The sequence below is a fragment of the Rattus rattus genome, chromosome 9, assembly GCF_011064425.1.
Source record: "Rattus rattus isolate New Zealand chromosome 9, Rrattus_CSIRO_v1, whole genome shotgun sequence".
Classification (NCBI taxonomy): Eukaryota; Metazoa; Chordata; class Mammalia; order Rodentia; family Muridae; genus Rattus; species Rattus rattus.
In genome coordinates, this window is record NC_046162.1 from 19,049,489 (window position 1) to 19,065,182 (window position 15,694).

Consider the following 15,694-nt stretch of genomic DNA (forward strand, 5'->3'; position numbering starts at 1 on the left):
CTGTCCATTGTGGTAAGCTAGACAGCGCTCACCCTCAGCTTTGTGGCCATGACCAGATAGATACAGGTCCAGAACTGGCAGTCATCAGAATTCTTATTTATTTACTTCTTTGTTTATTATTGAGACGAAGTCTGGTTATGTAGCCTTGGCCAGCCTGGAACTTGCTTATGTAGACCAGGCTGGCCTCAAACTCAAGAGGTTTGTCTGCACTCTGCCTCCTGAGTGCTGGGATTAAAGATATGCACTACCATGCTTGGATTATTTACTTTAGAGACATATATTTTTAAGTGTGTGCATGTGCGTATGTGTGTGTGTGTGCGTGTGTGTGTGTGTGTGTGTGCATGTGCGTGCGTGCATGTGTGTGTATAGTTTCAGGCTGTTGTGATCCACCAGTATATGTTGGGAATCAAACCTGAGCCCTCTGTAAGAGCAGCTTTACTAATGACTCTTAACCACCAAGTCGGTCTTTCCAGCTCCTTTTTAGTTTTTTAAGTTTCTCAAATGTTACTTTATTAATTATTATGGTTAGAGGGAGTCGATATGAGTGCATGTGTGCACACGCCATGGGGCACATTTGGAGGTCAGGGGACAACTTTTGGAAGTCAGTTCTCCCCGTTCCCGACCCCCTGTGGGTTCTGGAGATCGATCTCAGGCTCTCACGGTAAATGCTTTGACTGGGGAAGCCACCCAACTGGTCCATTCGGCTCAATTTTTACAGAGGTACCAGAAGTTCGTGTGAGTATTTCTGACATTAAAATGTTTGCATAAGAAAACGTAGAAGCCATCCCCAGGGAGAGAAGCCAGCAGTGACAGCAATGCACGTATCAGTCAGAGCTGGGCTGTGGTCCCCGGGGTCAGCCTGAGGTAGGAACACTGGAACCTAGATGGGGATGGAAAGACCACCTTAAAAAGTAGATGCTATGCAAACAGGACACCTATGTCATCTGCCTCTGTCCTGCTCAATACCAGCCACAAGAAACTTGGCTTTCCTCATCTGTGGTGAAGGGGACAGTATCCCTCTATTCAAGAGCCCACCCAGGATAGTGGGTTCTCTTCTTCCCTGGATAGCCAGGAAGGTTCAATATGGTCAGTGGAGAAGAGGTCCTATGTAAGCCCTCCCTCTGTCCTTGTCCCCCCATTACTTACTTCAGGGCAATCTGAACCTGAGTGGCACCCACAGCTTCCAACTCGTCACTGTCGAATGCAGCAGCTTCAGAAGTACCTAGTCTGAAAGACACCGGCGGAAGGGGTTAGCTTCCTGCCCGCCAACAAAGGCTTTTTCTGGAATCAGGGTTCTTGGTGTGAGGCTGCTGGCTGTGTGCCCAGTGTTTCTCTGGACCCTCGCTTTCCCTCGTGCTTGGGAGCCCACTCTAGAATAGACTCCCTTTCTGTAGCATCCAGTTCTATGGTGTACATTTGGCAGTTGTCGCCCAGAACCCACATTTGCTGGGGCAGCCTTGGACACCACCTACATCTTGCTGTCTTTATGTTGGGCATGGCCCCAGAGGTCACTGGAGCCCTACCGCATTCTGTGGAACATGGGCTTGAACATCCAGAGCCCACAGACCCGCCCCCTCCCGGAACAGAACGACGTCTGTGAACCCACCTCTGCACAGACGCCTCATACACGCCGCTGTCCCCGGCCACTGACTCATCAGACACTGCAGCGGACACACAGGCCACTTTGAGGCCACACCCTGGGGCCACACTTGCAGCTGTAGTGGGAAGAGGGAAAGATGAGAGAGGGAAAGTCATGTTCGGAAGCCACGCAACTCCGCCCCACTCTCCTGATGGTCCCAGTGAACGGCAGTACCTCTGAACACTCAGGTAAGGTCCCTCTCATCCTGAGACAAGGGAAGAAGGCCTGTGATTTCACGTCTGTGATAGCCATTCTTGGTTATCCACTTGGCCACCTCTGGAATGAACTGAAACCCAAACGGCTGGGCACGTTTGTGAGGGATTTCTTTTTCTTTTAATTAATTTAAACTGGGAAGATCGACTGCTAATCCCAATCTTTGGGGTGGGAAAATACAATAAACCTTTAATCCAGATCTTTTGAGGTAGGAAGATTTACCTATAATACGGGCCACTCCTTCTGATGACTGCCTGTAGAAAGACACTCTTTGCGTGTGTGTGTGTGTGTGTGTGTGTGTGTGTGTGTGTGTGTGTGTGTGTGCTTGTTTTGTCCTTGCTGGCAAGCCTATTCCTTCACTGGAATGAGAGCCTGCTATTTGGGATTCTGGGGTATACTGACGACCAGCTGAGACATCCAGCCTCATGAACTGAACAACTACTGGATTCTAGAACCTTGTGTTGGTTCATGGCAGCCACTGTTGGACTAGCTGGACCACAGCTTACAAGTCATTCTAATAAAACCCCTTGACCCCGTGTATCACTATCCCTTCTCCAAACGTATTTAGATTGCGATTCATAACAGTAGCAAAATTACAGTTATGAAGTAGCAATGAAAATAACGCTATGATTGGGGCTCACCACAACATGAGGAACCGGATTAAAGAGTTGCAGCCTTAGGAAGGTGGAGAACCCTGACTATTATCATGTATAACACCCCAGACTCTGGAACTAAACTGTCTGGCAGGATTGGAAAGACGTAGCAGCAATTATAAGCATTTGCCGCTCTTACAGAAGCCCAAAGTTTGATTCTCAGCCTGTGTATGGCAGCTCACAACTGTAGATATTTCACGTTGGAGAAATTCAGGCCCAGGGGATCTGCCTCCCTCTTCTGGCCTTCAAAGGTGCAGACATGAATGTGGTGCTTGCAAAGACGAGCAGGATAAACACTTGTTCACATAAAATAAAGAACGGCCCAGTCGCAAACATGGCTCCGTCACATACTCCTCTGTGACCTGGGAACACTGACTGAACCCCAGCAAACCCCAGGTTCCTCCTATTGAGGTGAGGATGACACCTACTTTATAGAGCTCCTGGGGGCACTGAAGGAGGGAAAGTCCACAGTACAGAGATTACTAATTCCACTGCAGGATGTTCGGGGGGTGTGTGAGCACGCATATGCACGCACGAGAACATGGGGGCACGAGTTATGTGTCTGTGCATGTTCAGTCCAGAGGTCAACTCAAGCACTCTTCCTCAAGGGCCACATCCCTGGGTTTTTGAGACAGGGTTTCTCCCTCCAAGGCTCACCATTAAGATAGATTAGTTGGCCAGCGAGCCCCAGGGATCTCTGCTTCCTCACTGCTGAAATAGGGAAGCACATATGTACCACCAATACTAGCTTTCTCCTCCTCCTCCTCCTCCTCTTCTTCTTCTTTTTATGTGAATTCTTGGAGTTGAACTCAGGTCCTCACGTTTGTGAAGCAAACAGTGTACTAGTGCCCTAGCCCTGCCTCCTCCTGACTGTTAAGACTGGGTTTTGGTATATAGCCTAGGTTAGCTTTGAACTCATGATCTTCCTGCCTGAGCCCACAGTCAGTTCCTCCTCCTCTCTCCCTCTTTACCCTCAGCAGAAGTCTCTGGCTTGAGGGTCATAACTGGGCTCTCTGCATGCAGAACACATTTTGTCCATGACCAAGTGATGAGTACCCTGAGTGCAGGGCTCATTGCTACAGAAGTGAGCATACGAAATCCAGCGCTATGAAGGTAAAGAAGTCACGCCTTGCCATCCGCGAAAGCCAGCTCTAGGTATTTCACACACGGCCAGATAAGCCATGTTCCTCGTAAGTAAGGGTGCACTCCAGGCCCTGGGGCAGATAGAGATGTCCGGGGAGCTGGGGGGCGGGCGGGGTGGGGTAGATGTATGGTGGTGCACAGAGACTGGGTTTGGCAGGTCAGTGGTGAGGAGAGCCTGAGGCACATCTGGTGCTGGAGATGAGGAAAAAGCTTTCCCAGCCTCGCCCCACACCCGCTGTGCCCGGGGAGACTTCCCACCACTCTCAGCCTCCCCTACACCCCCACATCTCCGCCCTCCGCTAAACCACTTAAGGAGATTAATTTGTCTGGTGACTGAACGGCAGCACTAATCGGGTAACCAGCTTAGCGCTGGAGCTCTACCACTGCTCATGGAGGGGGAGCCTGCTGGAGACGGCACGAAAGAAACATGTCCCTCGCCTTGTGCTGCCTCTACCCTATGAGCCCCAAGGTCCGACATTGGGAGGGGAGGCAAGGGAGGGTGCCTTCCCAGGAAGTCTTGGTGTCCTGATGTCGTCCTGAATTCTTAACAAAGACGCTAATCTTAGGCCAAGGCAGAGGTTCTAGCCGCACCCCCTTCTCTCTGGGGATCAATCTGCAGAAGCTTGCCACCTGCAGTAGTTTTATTTTTGTTTGAGAGAACTCAGCGAGATTCCCTTCCTGATGAGGGAACCCCAGGGATCCCAGTTCCTCTCTAAAGAAAATGGCTGATATTCAGAACCTTTAGTTAACTGGGAAACCTCACTCCCCTACCTGTGGCTCCTGTGCACGGACAATTCCAGGCACAGCCGCTATACGACTGCCCATTCTTAACAAAACAAAACAAAACAAAACAAAACAAAACAAAACACACTATTCATAGAACTAAGAGGTTCAAATGGGTAAACGTATACAGCAGGACCTGAACCTCTTTTGCATCCACCCAAACACAGAAGCCAGGTGCTATTGTCATTAGGACACTGAGGGTGGTGGGTAGAGCTCCCAGTGTGCTTAATGTCTAGGTGGGCTGAGGAAGCTCCAAGAGTCACACACACATTCTGGGGACAGTGAGCTGCTTCCAATTCTAACGATACGGCATGACCAATAAGGGACTGAGCTCTGAGATCAGAAAGACCTAGCTTCCAGGGCTAGCCTGTTTGCTGTGAGGGCAACCCTGGCCAAGGGACGCCGCTTCTCTGAACCTCTCCTTTCTCAATCTATGAAATACACAGGGAAGAAACAACCCATATTTAAAAAAAAAAATACAATACATCTCAGACGAATGTGGAGAACCACAATTCGTTATGCGACGGCTGCTACAGTTTTCCTTCTGACAAACCTAGGATGTCATTCCAGCAGTCATATCCTAAACCGACTCCAGAATGTTCTTTTTGACCCCAGGAAGAAGTGAAAGCCATTTCTGGGTTTCCTGGGGTCACGTGGGGCCTTGCTATAATCAGTATAAAAATCCCGCGTGCGCACCCATGGACGCGCCATGGTGCACAGGTGGAGGTCAGAGGACAAGTTTTGGGAATCAGTTTTCTTTTACTGTGGGCTCGGGGTGCCCAACTCAGGTCGCAAACCTTGTTCCGTAAGCACCTTTGAGTTGTCTTATCTGCCCATGGATTCTTTTTTTTTTTTTTTTTCTCCCCGTATTTTGAGAAAAGATCTCCAAGCTTCCAGACCAAACCGGCTATATAGTGGAGAATGACTTTGCATTCCTGGTCTTCATGCCTCTTCCCCCTAAATGCCTGGGGTCATAGTTGAATTGCTGCTACACCCTCTTACTCTCACCGCCCTCCCTCCTCCCTCTGCCCCTCCCCCTCATTATTTAAGCCTCAATCCATTCTGACCTGGCTGCCTCAACTCCACCGAAAGGCTCCACCACACATCGCTGTTATCCCCTTCCCATGCCTTTGCCTGGTACATTTCTAACGCCCGTGGCTCCCTCCCGCTGAACCCAAGCTTTGCGGCAGTGGGGGAGGGGGGCGGCCCTTGTCTGTTGTGAACACTGACCCCTCCAGCAGCTACATTTGCCATATCAACGGAAAGCTTAGATGAATTAATCCATTCATATTCAATTAGCCCAGCCAGGATCTGGATTCATTTTAGTAGGCGCTAAATATCTGTTGAGTGAAATCCACCACAAAACAAAACCCTAGCCCAGGGACCTAGCACATTCTACCTTTGTCAGGATCTACCAACCCCATAAAGACCCAGCCACCCACAGTCAGGAATTATGGCAGGAATTCCCCGCTTTCTGGTTCCCCATAAGGGCACTGTGCTCCTTACCCTGGCCCAGTGGTTTGCCCTCAGGTCCTGGTTCCTCCAGCCGGAATCTTTCCCGGGCGCCATTGGTGCCGAGGCTCAGTTCACAAAGAGTGGGGCTCAGCTCTGTGTCTTCAAACTCCAGCGGGGTCAGAAAGGCATCTCCAGCCAGGAGGGGGTCAGCGATGAGAGGGGAACAGGGAGGGGACGGGGAGGAGAGAGATGAGCGTGGAGACAAGGAGGTCATGGATCTTGGAGTGCCGGAGAGGGAGCGCAGGGCCTGCAGGCGGCTGCCTCCCTCTGCCTTCTGAGTCTTGGCCACCTCATCCTCGTGGATGGTGGTGATGCAGCCTGAGGGCCGGAAGCCTGTGGCACCCTCCAGGAACAGCAGTTCTACTTTGCTCGGGAGCTCCGAGTCCAGCTGCTCGAACGGGTCGTAATAGAGGTCAGTGAAGCTGGCTGAGGTGGACGAGTCCAGGCTAGAGGCAGCCAGGGAGCCCCGGCTGGACGTAAGTGACCCAGGGCTACTGCCTGAAGACAGTGACTGCATACTGCTGGAGAGGCTGGGGACAGGGAAAGGGAAAAGGTAACATGGAGTAAGGTGAACACCGGGGACTCCACCGGGCTTGGGAGTCATGAACGTCATCTTCCCAGCCCACTTGACAGCCTAAGCTGGACCATGCACCCAGTTTCACTGAGGAGAAAATAGAGATCTAGAGAGAGCTGGGGGCCCAGAGTAGCAGAGCAGGTGCCCATGAGCCTCTTGCTTCGTAGCTCAGGCTAGCCTTAAACTCCTGATGCTCTGAGTCCTGAGATCATACACCTGGAAACCCCACACCCGGATCCCACTTTCCTCCTCTTCTATCCTTGTTTCTTATTGGCCACACTGCATCTTTATTAAAACATTTCTTTTGCTTGTTTCCTTGGATCGGTTGATTGAGATGGGATCTGACTGTGCCGCTCTGGCGGGCCTGAAACTTGGTATGTAGACCAGGATGGTCTTGAACTCAGAGACAAGGCCTGCCTCTGCCTCCTGAGTGCCCTTGGGATTAAAGGCATCTGCTACACTTAGTACCTTTCTTGAAATCGACTCCCATTTTTCCCTTTTCTTTTCTTTTTTTTTGGAGGGGGTAGGGGGCACACACAGACCTGAGGCTGGCCTTGAACTTCCAGTCTCCCCGATTCTACTCCCACCTGCTAAATGCTGGGATTACAAGTGCAGCCCTTCACACTCTGCTCTAGTCACTTTTTTCCCCAAATTTTTTCTTTTTTCCCCCAATTTTTTTTTTTGTTATAGGGCCTCTCTATGTGTAGTTCTGGCTGTCCTGGAACTTGCTATGTGGACCAGGCTGGCCTCAGAGAGCCACCTGCCTCTACCTCCCAAGTGCTGGGATTAAAGGTATGGGATACCAATACCATACCAGAATGTAATTCACTTTTTAAAAAAAATATGATAAAATATTTAACTTAAAAGCAGATCTAACATCGTAAATGACCATCGAAAGGTTATTTATTGGTATAAACAGGAAGAAACCACGTTTGTTGGGGATAGGAGGCAGAGCGCTTTTAACGCTACTGTGAAGTTCCAGTCATATACTTCAACCATCAAGGCCTGAGCTTACGGAAAAACCTACTACATGCTGTAAACGTGGGCTAGAAGGCAGACCCAACGGGCATCTCCCAGGGGCTGTCTTTATTTGTAGAGTCCCACGGGATGAAGCACCCTGTGGCCGGCCACCCTAGCCAAGCCTGTATCAGCTAGAATGACAACCTTCTATGCTTCTAAATGTCCTTCCTCAAGCCACGGAGGAATGGCTTGTATGGAACTTGTACGAATGGCAGTGTGGAACTGGGCCTTCCCCACGGTGATGGTCACCGCCCACCACTCACCTTTTCAACTGAGAGTGCAGGGCGGCCACCTGCCTCGTGGCTTCCTCCAGTTCTCGCACCAGCTGGTTCCTCTTGCTGTTTAGCTTCAACCTGAGGGAGAGGAGGTAAGACAATCAGCTCCAAAGGGACGCAGTGCTCCAGCTCCTCCTGCGATCTCCGGAAAAGAGAATAAGGCCCAGGCCCTTAAAGGCACCAGGCCAAGGGTGCAGGCACAGGAACTGGGTAGAAACGTACCACGGTGTTGTGGGGAAGCAGAGACTTTATATACAAATTCTATAGTAAGTGTGCAGCCACCTGCCACACCTAAGAGACAAAGCTAGGAACTGAACACACGGCACTGATTTAGGATGTATTGATAATGTGCCTGGGGAGAATGATTTTAACAGCTTTACAAAATGAGAAAATTTGAGGCCCTTAGTTACATAGTTTACTCAAAACTATGGAATTTGTGGAAGAATTAGGATTCCACCAAACTACCATTCCTTCCTTCTCCTGCTTCAACTGCTACCCCCTCCCTTCCCTCCCTCCTTCCTTTCACCAACTAATGTTTACCCAGGTGACACTGGATGCTGTTTCCAGCACCAGGGACAGAGCAGCGAGGGACAGAACTCATTGCTTCTCTTACAGAACATGGAGGGTGGAAGACAAGAGGCGTCTAATTAGAGCGCAGTGCTAACGAGGTCCGAAAACAAACAAACAAACAAACAAACAAACAAAATGAAAAAAAAATCAAAAGCAGAGAAAGGAATCCCTAATTGAGAACGAGAAAATGGCTTCATGACCGTATTTCTGGCAACTACCCTTGGTTGTGTCTTCCTGGGTTCCCAGGATCAAAGCTAGATCACTTTCCGGGCTCCCTAACATCTGGATGAGGCACGTGGGCAAGTTCTGGCCAATGGGATATAAGCAGAAACCGTGTGTATCAGACTGAAGTGGTTAAGGAAAGTGTTCCTCCGTGTCTGCGGCCTTAAAGGGGAGGCGGGCAAGCTGTGGCCTCTTCAACAACAAGGGAGGCCGCCTAAGATATTGTATGGGTAAGAAATAAACTTCAAGAGAGCTTATCCGCAGAGGTCTGGGGCTGTTGCTTACAGCAATTGGATCAAACTAATAAGAGAAACTGAAGTGGCTCACTAGACAGAAAGGAGTCGGGAAGGAAGGGTTCTCTTTTCCTAGACGAAGAGGCTGAGATCATTCACTCTGCCGGGGGATCTGGATGATAAATCTCCACGTCAAGGTGACTCACTGCTCCTCTCTGTCACCCTGCTGGAGAAGGAACTGAATGACCCTGGCTCCCTGGACTCAGGAAGGGACCAAGAACTCAGCCAGCCCAGCCTGTGGCCAGAGGGCAAGGGCTGGTTCTCTCTCTCTCTCTCTCTCTCTCTCTCTCTCTCTCTCTCTCTCTCTCTCTCTCTCACACACACACACACACACACACACACACACACACACACACACACACAACAAAACCAAACCAGGCCATCTCTCTACCATAACAGCCAGACCTCTAGCATAGCATATGAGACCAGAGGTGGCCTCAGAAACAACTGGAGAGCAGAGGGGGCATGCCGGGTTTGTTCCTGGGCAAGCGAACCTGCGAAATCACGGACAGGACAACCAGAGCAGTAGGCATGATGCTTGGCCTACTCAATCTCTAAAGGTTTCCTTCCAGATCTTTGCCTGGGGCTGATAGGGACAGAAGGGACGCTAGCAGATGGGGGCCTGTAATGAAGAAACCCCAGAATTCTCGGCAGAGAGGATGAGGCTGTGTGTCCCCATCCCTCTCTAAGAGCACAGCCCATAAGGAAGGATACGTGTAGGGTCAAGAGGTGGAGCTCATGGTTTCTATAGAGCAACCCCAGGCACACTGGGAGCAAACGCAGATCCAGGATGGAGAAGGAAGTGTTGTTAGACTGACATGGCAACATGAGCATGGCAGGGGTAGCCACAGACAGTAACACACAGGTGCAGCGGTCCCCTCTCAGCAGCAGCAGGCTTAGCAGGCCAGATGGTACGTGAGGGACGTGCCCAGCACATGCTGGGAGGCTGTGAATACATCAATCATGGAAATAGGAAGAGGATCCAGGGGGTGAGGCCCAAATGCCCACAAGCTGTAGCTTCGCAGCTGGGACGCTGGTTAAAAATGCAGTAGCCTGGGCTATCTCAGGCCTGAAGAATTGGTCCCCCCGCCCCGGGGGTGGAGGTGGGGGTGGGGCACGGTACCCATGATCTGACAAGCATCCTGTGTGACTGCACAGCAGATCTGAGAGAGAGAGAGAGCACAGGAAGCCTAAGCACAGGGATTGTGAAGAATGTGAAGGCAGTTCCGAGGGACAAAGGGAGGGCAGAAGGAAGGAGAAATGGGAAAAGGGCACAGGGGAGGTGAAGGGGAGAGAAGACAGAAAGGGACAAGGGACACACATACAAACACAGGGAGAGAGAGAGAGAGAGAGAGAGAGAGACAGACAGACAGACAGACAGACAGACAGACAGAGACAGACAAAGACTTACAGAGAAAGGAAGCAGGAATCTGGAGGCCCAGCAGTGAAGACAGACAGACAGACAGACAGACAGACAGACAGGGATCAGAATCAGCTGTAGATTCATCAGTTCCTTCCCAACTATTTCTGTGGCTTCTCTCCTCAGACCCCTCTTAGGGCATCCTGTGTGACAAGGAGCACACATGGCTGCTTCTCCCTGTGCTCACTGCCTTCCCGACTGCTGCGTTTCCCCCAAGGACCCTGTCCTCCCGGACCTCTGCGTGGTCTGATCAATGGAGGAGTGGAGAGTTTAGGCTCCCTAGACAGGCTTGTAGAGTTGATGCTCCTGGACCTTTGAAAGACGGAATTGAAGGCAATACTGAAAGGCCTTCTGAGCTGAAGGCAGCTGCTTGAAGTTAGGAAGGGCTTGAATCCCAAGTATGGTTGCTTCTGATCCCAGCTCTGTCACTGGGTGATATAAGGTGAGCCTCCATTTCCTCATCTTTAAAATTGGTTGCTCTCAAGTTACTAGGTCCTGCACACAGAGTACACCCGAGAGGCACTGAAAGGAATCTCTGGTTCTAGCTTCAGAAAAGGAAAGCTTTCACAGTAGGCCAGCACATCTCAATTCGCAATCTGGCCCAATGCCTGCCTGCAGACTTCTGGTAATCAGGGCCTTTGCTTCCTTTTTTCTCTGTGAAGCAAATAGAGCCCATACTGGTCAATGGTTTGCTCAGGGTTAGCATTTATAAGGTATCTCTTTTGACCCAGCGAGAATCAAGCAGAGCTATGATCAATGTATTCCCTCTAGCTCCTGGTAGAGAAGATGATGGACAGCTAAAGGCCCCCAGGGACAGCTACTGGGTCTAGTGGCAGGTAAGATTACAGAAACTGGCCCAGAGGCCCAATAAGGACCTGCCCAGGCTGCCCACCCACTATACTTTCCACAAACACTAAAGGTATAGGACTTATAGACAGAACCCTTATAGCCAAAGGGTAAGGCTCCAGAAAACCAGCATAGTGCTTTTGGGCAAGTGCTTCTGAGGGGTACAAAACACAAATTATTTAAGGTCTGCTGTTTTCTTTCTTATACTGTTTTGGTGATGGATCAGAGCTGGCTGGCCATACCTGAATGGATAGATTCTAGATGTCCCTAACAGGGTAGTTCTGATCATGTGCTTTGCTGGGAAAGATTGGTCCAGTTATTGATCAAGGGATTCCCTGAGGCCCTGAGGGGCTGGGCAGAGACTGAGCAAGCATCGGACATCAGTGAAAGTGGAGCTTACTCAGTTTCGAGGACGCATTCGCAAGCTGGGTGCTTTAGAGGTCAAGGGCTGCAGGCTGTGTATTCCCAGAGCACGCACAGACGCCTGACATCTCCTGACTGCCGCTCCTGAGGCGCAGGCACGGTTCCCTGCTTTACAAACTAGGCGTGGACTGTGCCTCACCGGGAAAATGAATCCCCTCGCTTATTCCTGCTCCTGAACAATTACACGCATTTGAAAATTACTGTGTGTGGGTGGGCGCGTACATGCTTGTACAAATATTATTAAATCATAAAGAAGAGAGAGAGAATGAAATACTGTCATTTTGGAGTGAGACAGACGGATCTGGAAGACGTCATGTTAAATGAAATAAACTGGGCATAGATGAACACGGCATGTTCTCGTTTTAGAAGCTGTAAAAGCCAATCTCGCAGCGGTAGAGAAGAGCCATGGTCACGGGGAAGGCTAGAGGGAGGTCGGATAATGAGTCCCGAAACACATTCACATGGGGAATTAGTTCTGGTGCTCTATCTTGCAGTGGGGTAGCTGCAGAGAACGACCTGCAATGTATTTCAAAGCAGCGAGGAGACTCTGAAGGTCCCTAATTCAGAGACGATAAACGAACATCAGAAATACCAATTATCCCAGTGTCCCTATCATTCGAGGTAGACATATGCTGATGTATCATCCTGGTTGGTAAATATTTACAAACGCTATTTATATTAATATGAAAAATTAAAATGAAAAATCACTCTCTTTGAGGGGGAGGTGGGGAAACAGCTCAAGGTCTGCTATGGACAAAATGAAAATAGTCAGAAGAGGCTTGCAAATCATTGAAAAGTATTCTCCCCTCCCTGTTGTCTCTCTCTCTCTCTCTCTCTCTCTCTCTCTCTCTCTCTCTCTCTCTCACACACACACACACACACACTCTTCTCTCTCTCTCTCACACACACTCACTCTTCTCTCTCTCTCTCTCTCTCATACACACACACACACACACACTCACTCTCTCTCTCTCTCTCTCTCTCTCTCTCTCTCTCTCTCTCTCTCTCTCTCTCTGAATAATGTGACGATCTTTTTCCTGTGGTCCGAGAAGCTAGAAGGTCTGAGGTTAAGTTTTCAGCAGATTTGGCTGCTGGGGAGGGGTCCCTTTGTGACTGTCATGTTCTTCATGGGCTCATCTATTTGGATATTTGTTTCCCAACTGGTGGAGCTGTTTGGGGACATGTAGGAGGTATGGCCTTGCTGGAGGAAGTGTGTCACTGGGGCCAGGATTTGAGAGCCTTGCTTCATTTAAGGTTTGCCTTCTCTACTCTCTGCTCATGTTTCAAGACGTGAGCTCTCAGCTTGCTGCTCCAGCCACTTGCTGTCATGCTCAACTGTAACGCTCAAATAAACTCTTCCCTTTATACGCTGCCTTGGTCACAGTTTTCTCACAGCAACAGAGAAGTGACCGATACACCGATTCATGGACAGCAGCCTTCTCTTTTGACCTCCAGTAATAGTCACGCTAACTCCTGTGAGCAAGTGGGTGGACGAACAGACAGATGGCTGGACAGCTGGATAGACAGAAGAATGGATGTCTGAGGATTGGAGGGTCTCCTTCAAACACAATTCTCAACTCTGCAAGGTGGGAGTAAGGTTTCAAGAGAGCACCAAAGGAAATACAGAGTCTGAAACAGGTATGGGGCAGACAAGCATGAGCTGTGGCTTGCTGCTTAGGTCAAGGGCAAAGATGAGGTTGGTTAACGGTTTCTTCACAGTTTGCATTAATCGTCAGTATTTGACAATGAAGAATCCAAGTGATAAGCTTCTGAAGTCCTACTGTGGTGTATAGCTCAGGAGTAGAGCATTTGCCTAGCACGGGTGAGGCCCTGGGTTGTATCTCTAGCACAGCAAAAAAAAAAAAAAAAAAACAAAAAAACCAAGGACCCCAGGAACATACAGCCCATCCTCCTGTTTGCTGGATCTAGGAAATGGCACCCACAGTAGAAAAGTAGGAGCAGTGTCCCCCAGACTGCCAGGGCTACAGTTAGGTGGGCCTCAAGCATTTTCATTACCTGCTTGGCCCGTAAGCATTCTAGTCTGCATCTCCATGCACACTGCTGGTCTTCAAACTTCACCCTCCCCTAAATCAACTTGGTAGGCCGCAAAGAAGAAGGCTGCAGATACCCCAGCGGATATCAGAGCATTCAGATGTTCAAGACTGCATATAAATAAAATAGTGCCTGTATATTGCACATACATATTCTCCTGTATGTTTTATTATTATTATAATGTGTGTGTGTGTGTGTGTGTGTGTGTGTACACATATGTGTCCAATTTTTTTCTCTCCTTCTTGGGGATTAAACTCTGTCAGACTTGGTGGCGAGTACCTTTATCCACTGAGCCATCTTACCTGCCCTCCTGTGGCATGTAAATAATTTTATATGCTATAAAATTAGTTGTTGGAGTAATGTATCAAAATATTTGTATTCTTGTTACTTCTGATCTACTCTTTACACATCTTCACTCTGGGATTGGTTTAAGGATATGGAACCCAGGGGTACCGAGGGCTGACTATTTAACAAAAGAGAGGAAGCATCAGAGGACCCTCTGTAAGGCAGAGACGCTCACTGTGTAAAGCCTGCGAGTGTCTGCTCACAGGAATGATGGAGAGTCGCCATTACATCACTGGAAAAGCACTGCTTCAGGTGATAAAGCGCTACGGAGCTTATTGAATGAGCAGATACCCTTCTGAGAGCTGCGCCTGCACAGACTCTCCGGTACTGGTGCTTCCTGTGTGAAGTACCAGGGTCCTGGTGTACAGGGACATAAGTCATCTTTTCTGATGTGCCACTCAGGAAAGCTGTGACATTTCTACCTGAGGGTGCTCACCGGGCTGCTCAAGAATCCCCCCCATGTCCCCTCACTCCTGGCTCCTGCTGGGCTGACAGGTCAGACTGGCATGTTCTCGCTTTTCCCAGGCCCATAGGGACTTAACTCCTAAGCCTGGACCCACCTCTCAGTCAGCGCCTTGCTCTGGGTGTCCCGGGCTGCCTGCAAGTCCTTCTCCAGTCTCCTCCGGGCCATCTCTAGCTGCTCCACTTCACCCTGGGTCCATTTCCGGGGGCTGATGAAGCGCATCTCCTTCAGAAGCTCCTCCTTCTCATTGATGAGGATCAGTCGGTCCCTCTCTGAGTCTAGCACCCCAGGCCAGGCCTCACTGTCAAGTTTGGCCAGCTGGATCTTGAGGTTGGCGATCCTGCGAGTTGAGAAGGTATGAGAGATGAAAAATGGAGCTGGGAAACAGGCTGGACATGAAGTGCCAGTATCCAGAACATCCTCAGAGCAGACTTTGACAGTTACCGCTCTCTCCCTGATCAGGTTTCAGGCTAGTGCAGTAGAGACTGGATACCACCGCACACAATAGCTTCTTATCTTGTGGGGAGCTCACATCTCTGAAGGGAATTTTATGATCTCCTTCCTGGGGTGGTGGCTAAAGGTTTTGTACACACATGCATGCACACATGTGTACTCACAAAACATAGTATTTGGCATATATTTAGCCCCCATTAAATGTTCCTAGCGACTATTATCACTGGTTGGACCACTTATTAGTTATGTGAAACCGCCTTGGAGAGGGGAGAAACAATTATTTATCTTCCAGGATGGGGGAAAGCCAGTGATGATGTAAGCAGAGGGTCTGTGTGCACACATTGATTGCCAGGTAGAGGGTCTGTGTAAAACTGGTACTGAATGATCGGCAGGGTCACTGGGCTGTGGCTACCCATGTGCTCTCAGTTCTGAGTGTGGTAGCGGTGCTGTGAGAAGGACAGCCATGAAGGTGAAGTTCAGAGACCCAGAGTTAGGAGTTTTGGCCTCGACTTTTATGATGGAAAGAATCATTTATTGGGAGAATGTCATTCGAGGGGGTGGGGACATTTGAGGGCTCTGTGGTGTAACATGTGCTTTCATGTAAACAAGACATCGGTTTTTGGTTCCCAACAGCAACAACAAAAATCACTTTGGTATCCCAGCTTCTAGCACGATAGCTGGTCTGTGGCGGGTACTTACTGATTGTTAAGGAAAACAGCATCAGCCCGGGATCCTGACTTTCCTAAGACCTAGGATCCTCATCTGTGAGGCGGGGAAAACGATGGCACTCTA

At 49.6% G+C, this 15,694-nt stretch overlaps 1 protein-coding gene across 1 annotated transcript in view; it reads right to left on the reverse strand.

Annotated features, from left to right (window-relative positions):
- Positions 1-15,694, reverse strand: part of Wwc1 (WW and C2 domain containing 1) — a 150,020-nt gene that overhangs the window by 29,078 nt on the left and 105,248 nt on the right. Inside the window, exons 9-13 of the mRNA XM_032914249.1 lie at positions 14,547-14,789; positions 7,804-7,893; positions 5,938-6,476; positions 1,607-1,715; positions 1,147-1,227 (exon numbers count right to left, since the gene is read on the reverse strand). Coding sequence (XP_032770140.1) covers positions 1,147-1,227; positions 1,607-1,715; positions 5,938-6,476; positions 7,804-7,893; positions 14,547-14,789 — 1,062 coding nt within the window. The remainder of the gene's footprint in view (positions 1-1,146; positions 1,228-1,606; positions 1,716-5,937; positions 6,477-7,803; positions 7,894-14,546; positions 14,790-15,694) is intronic.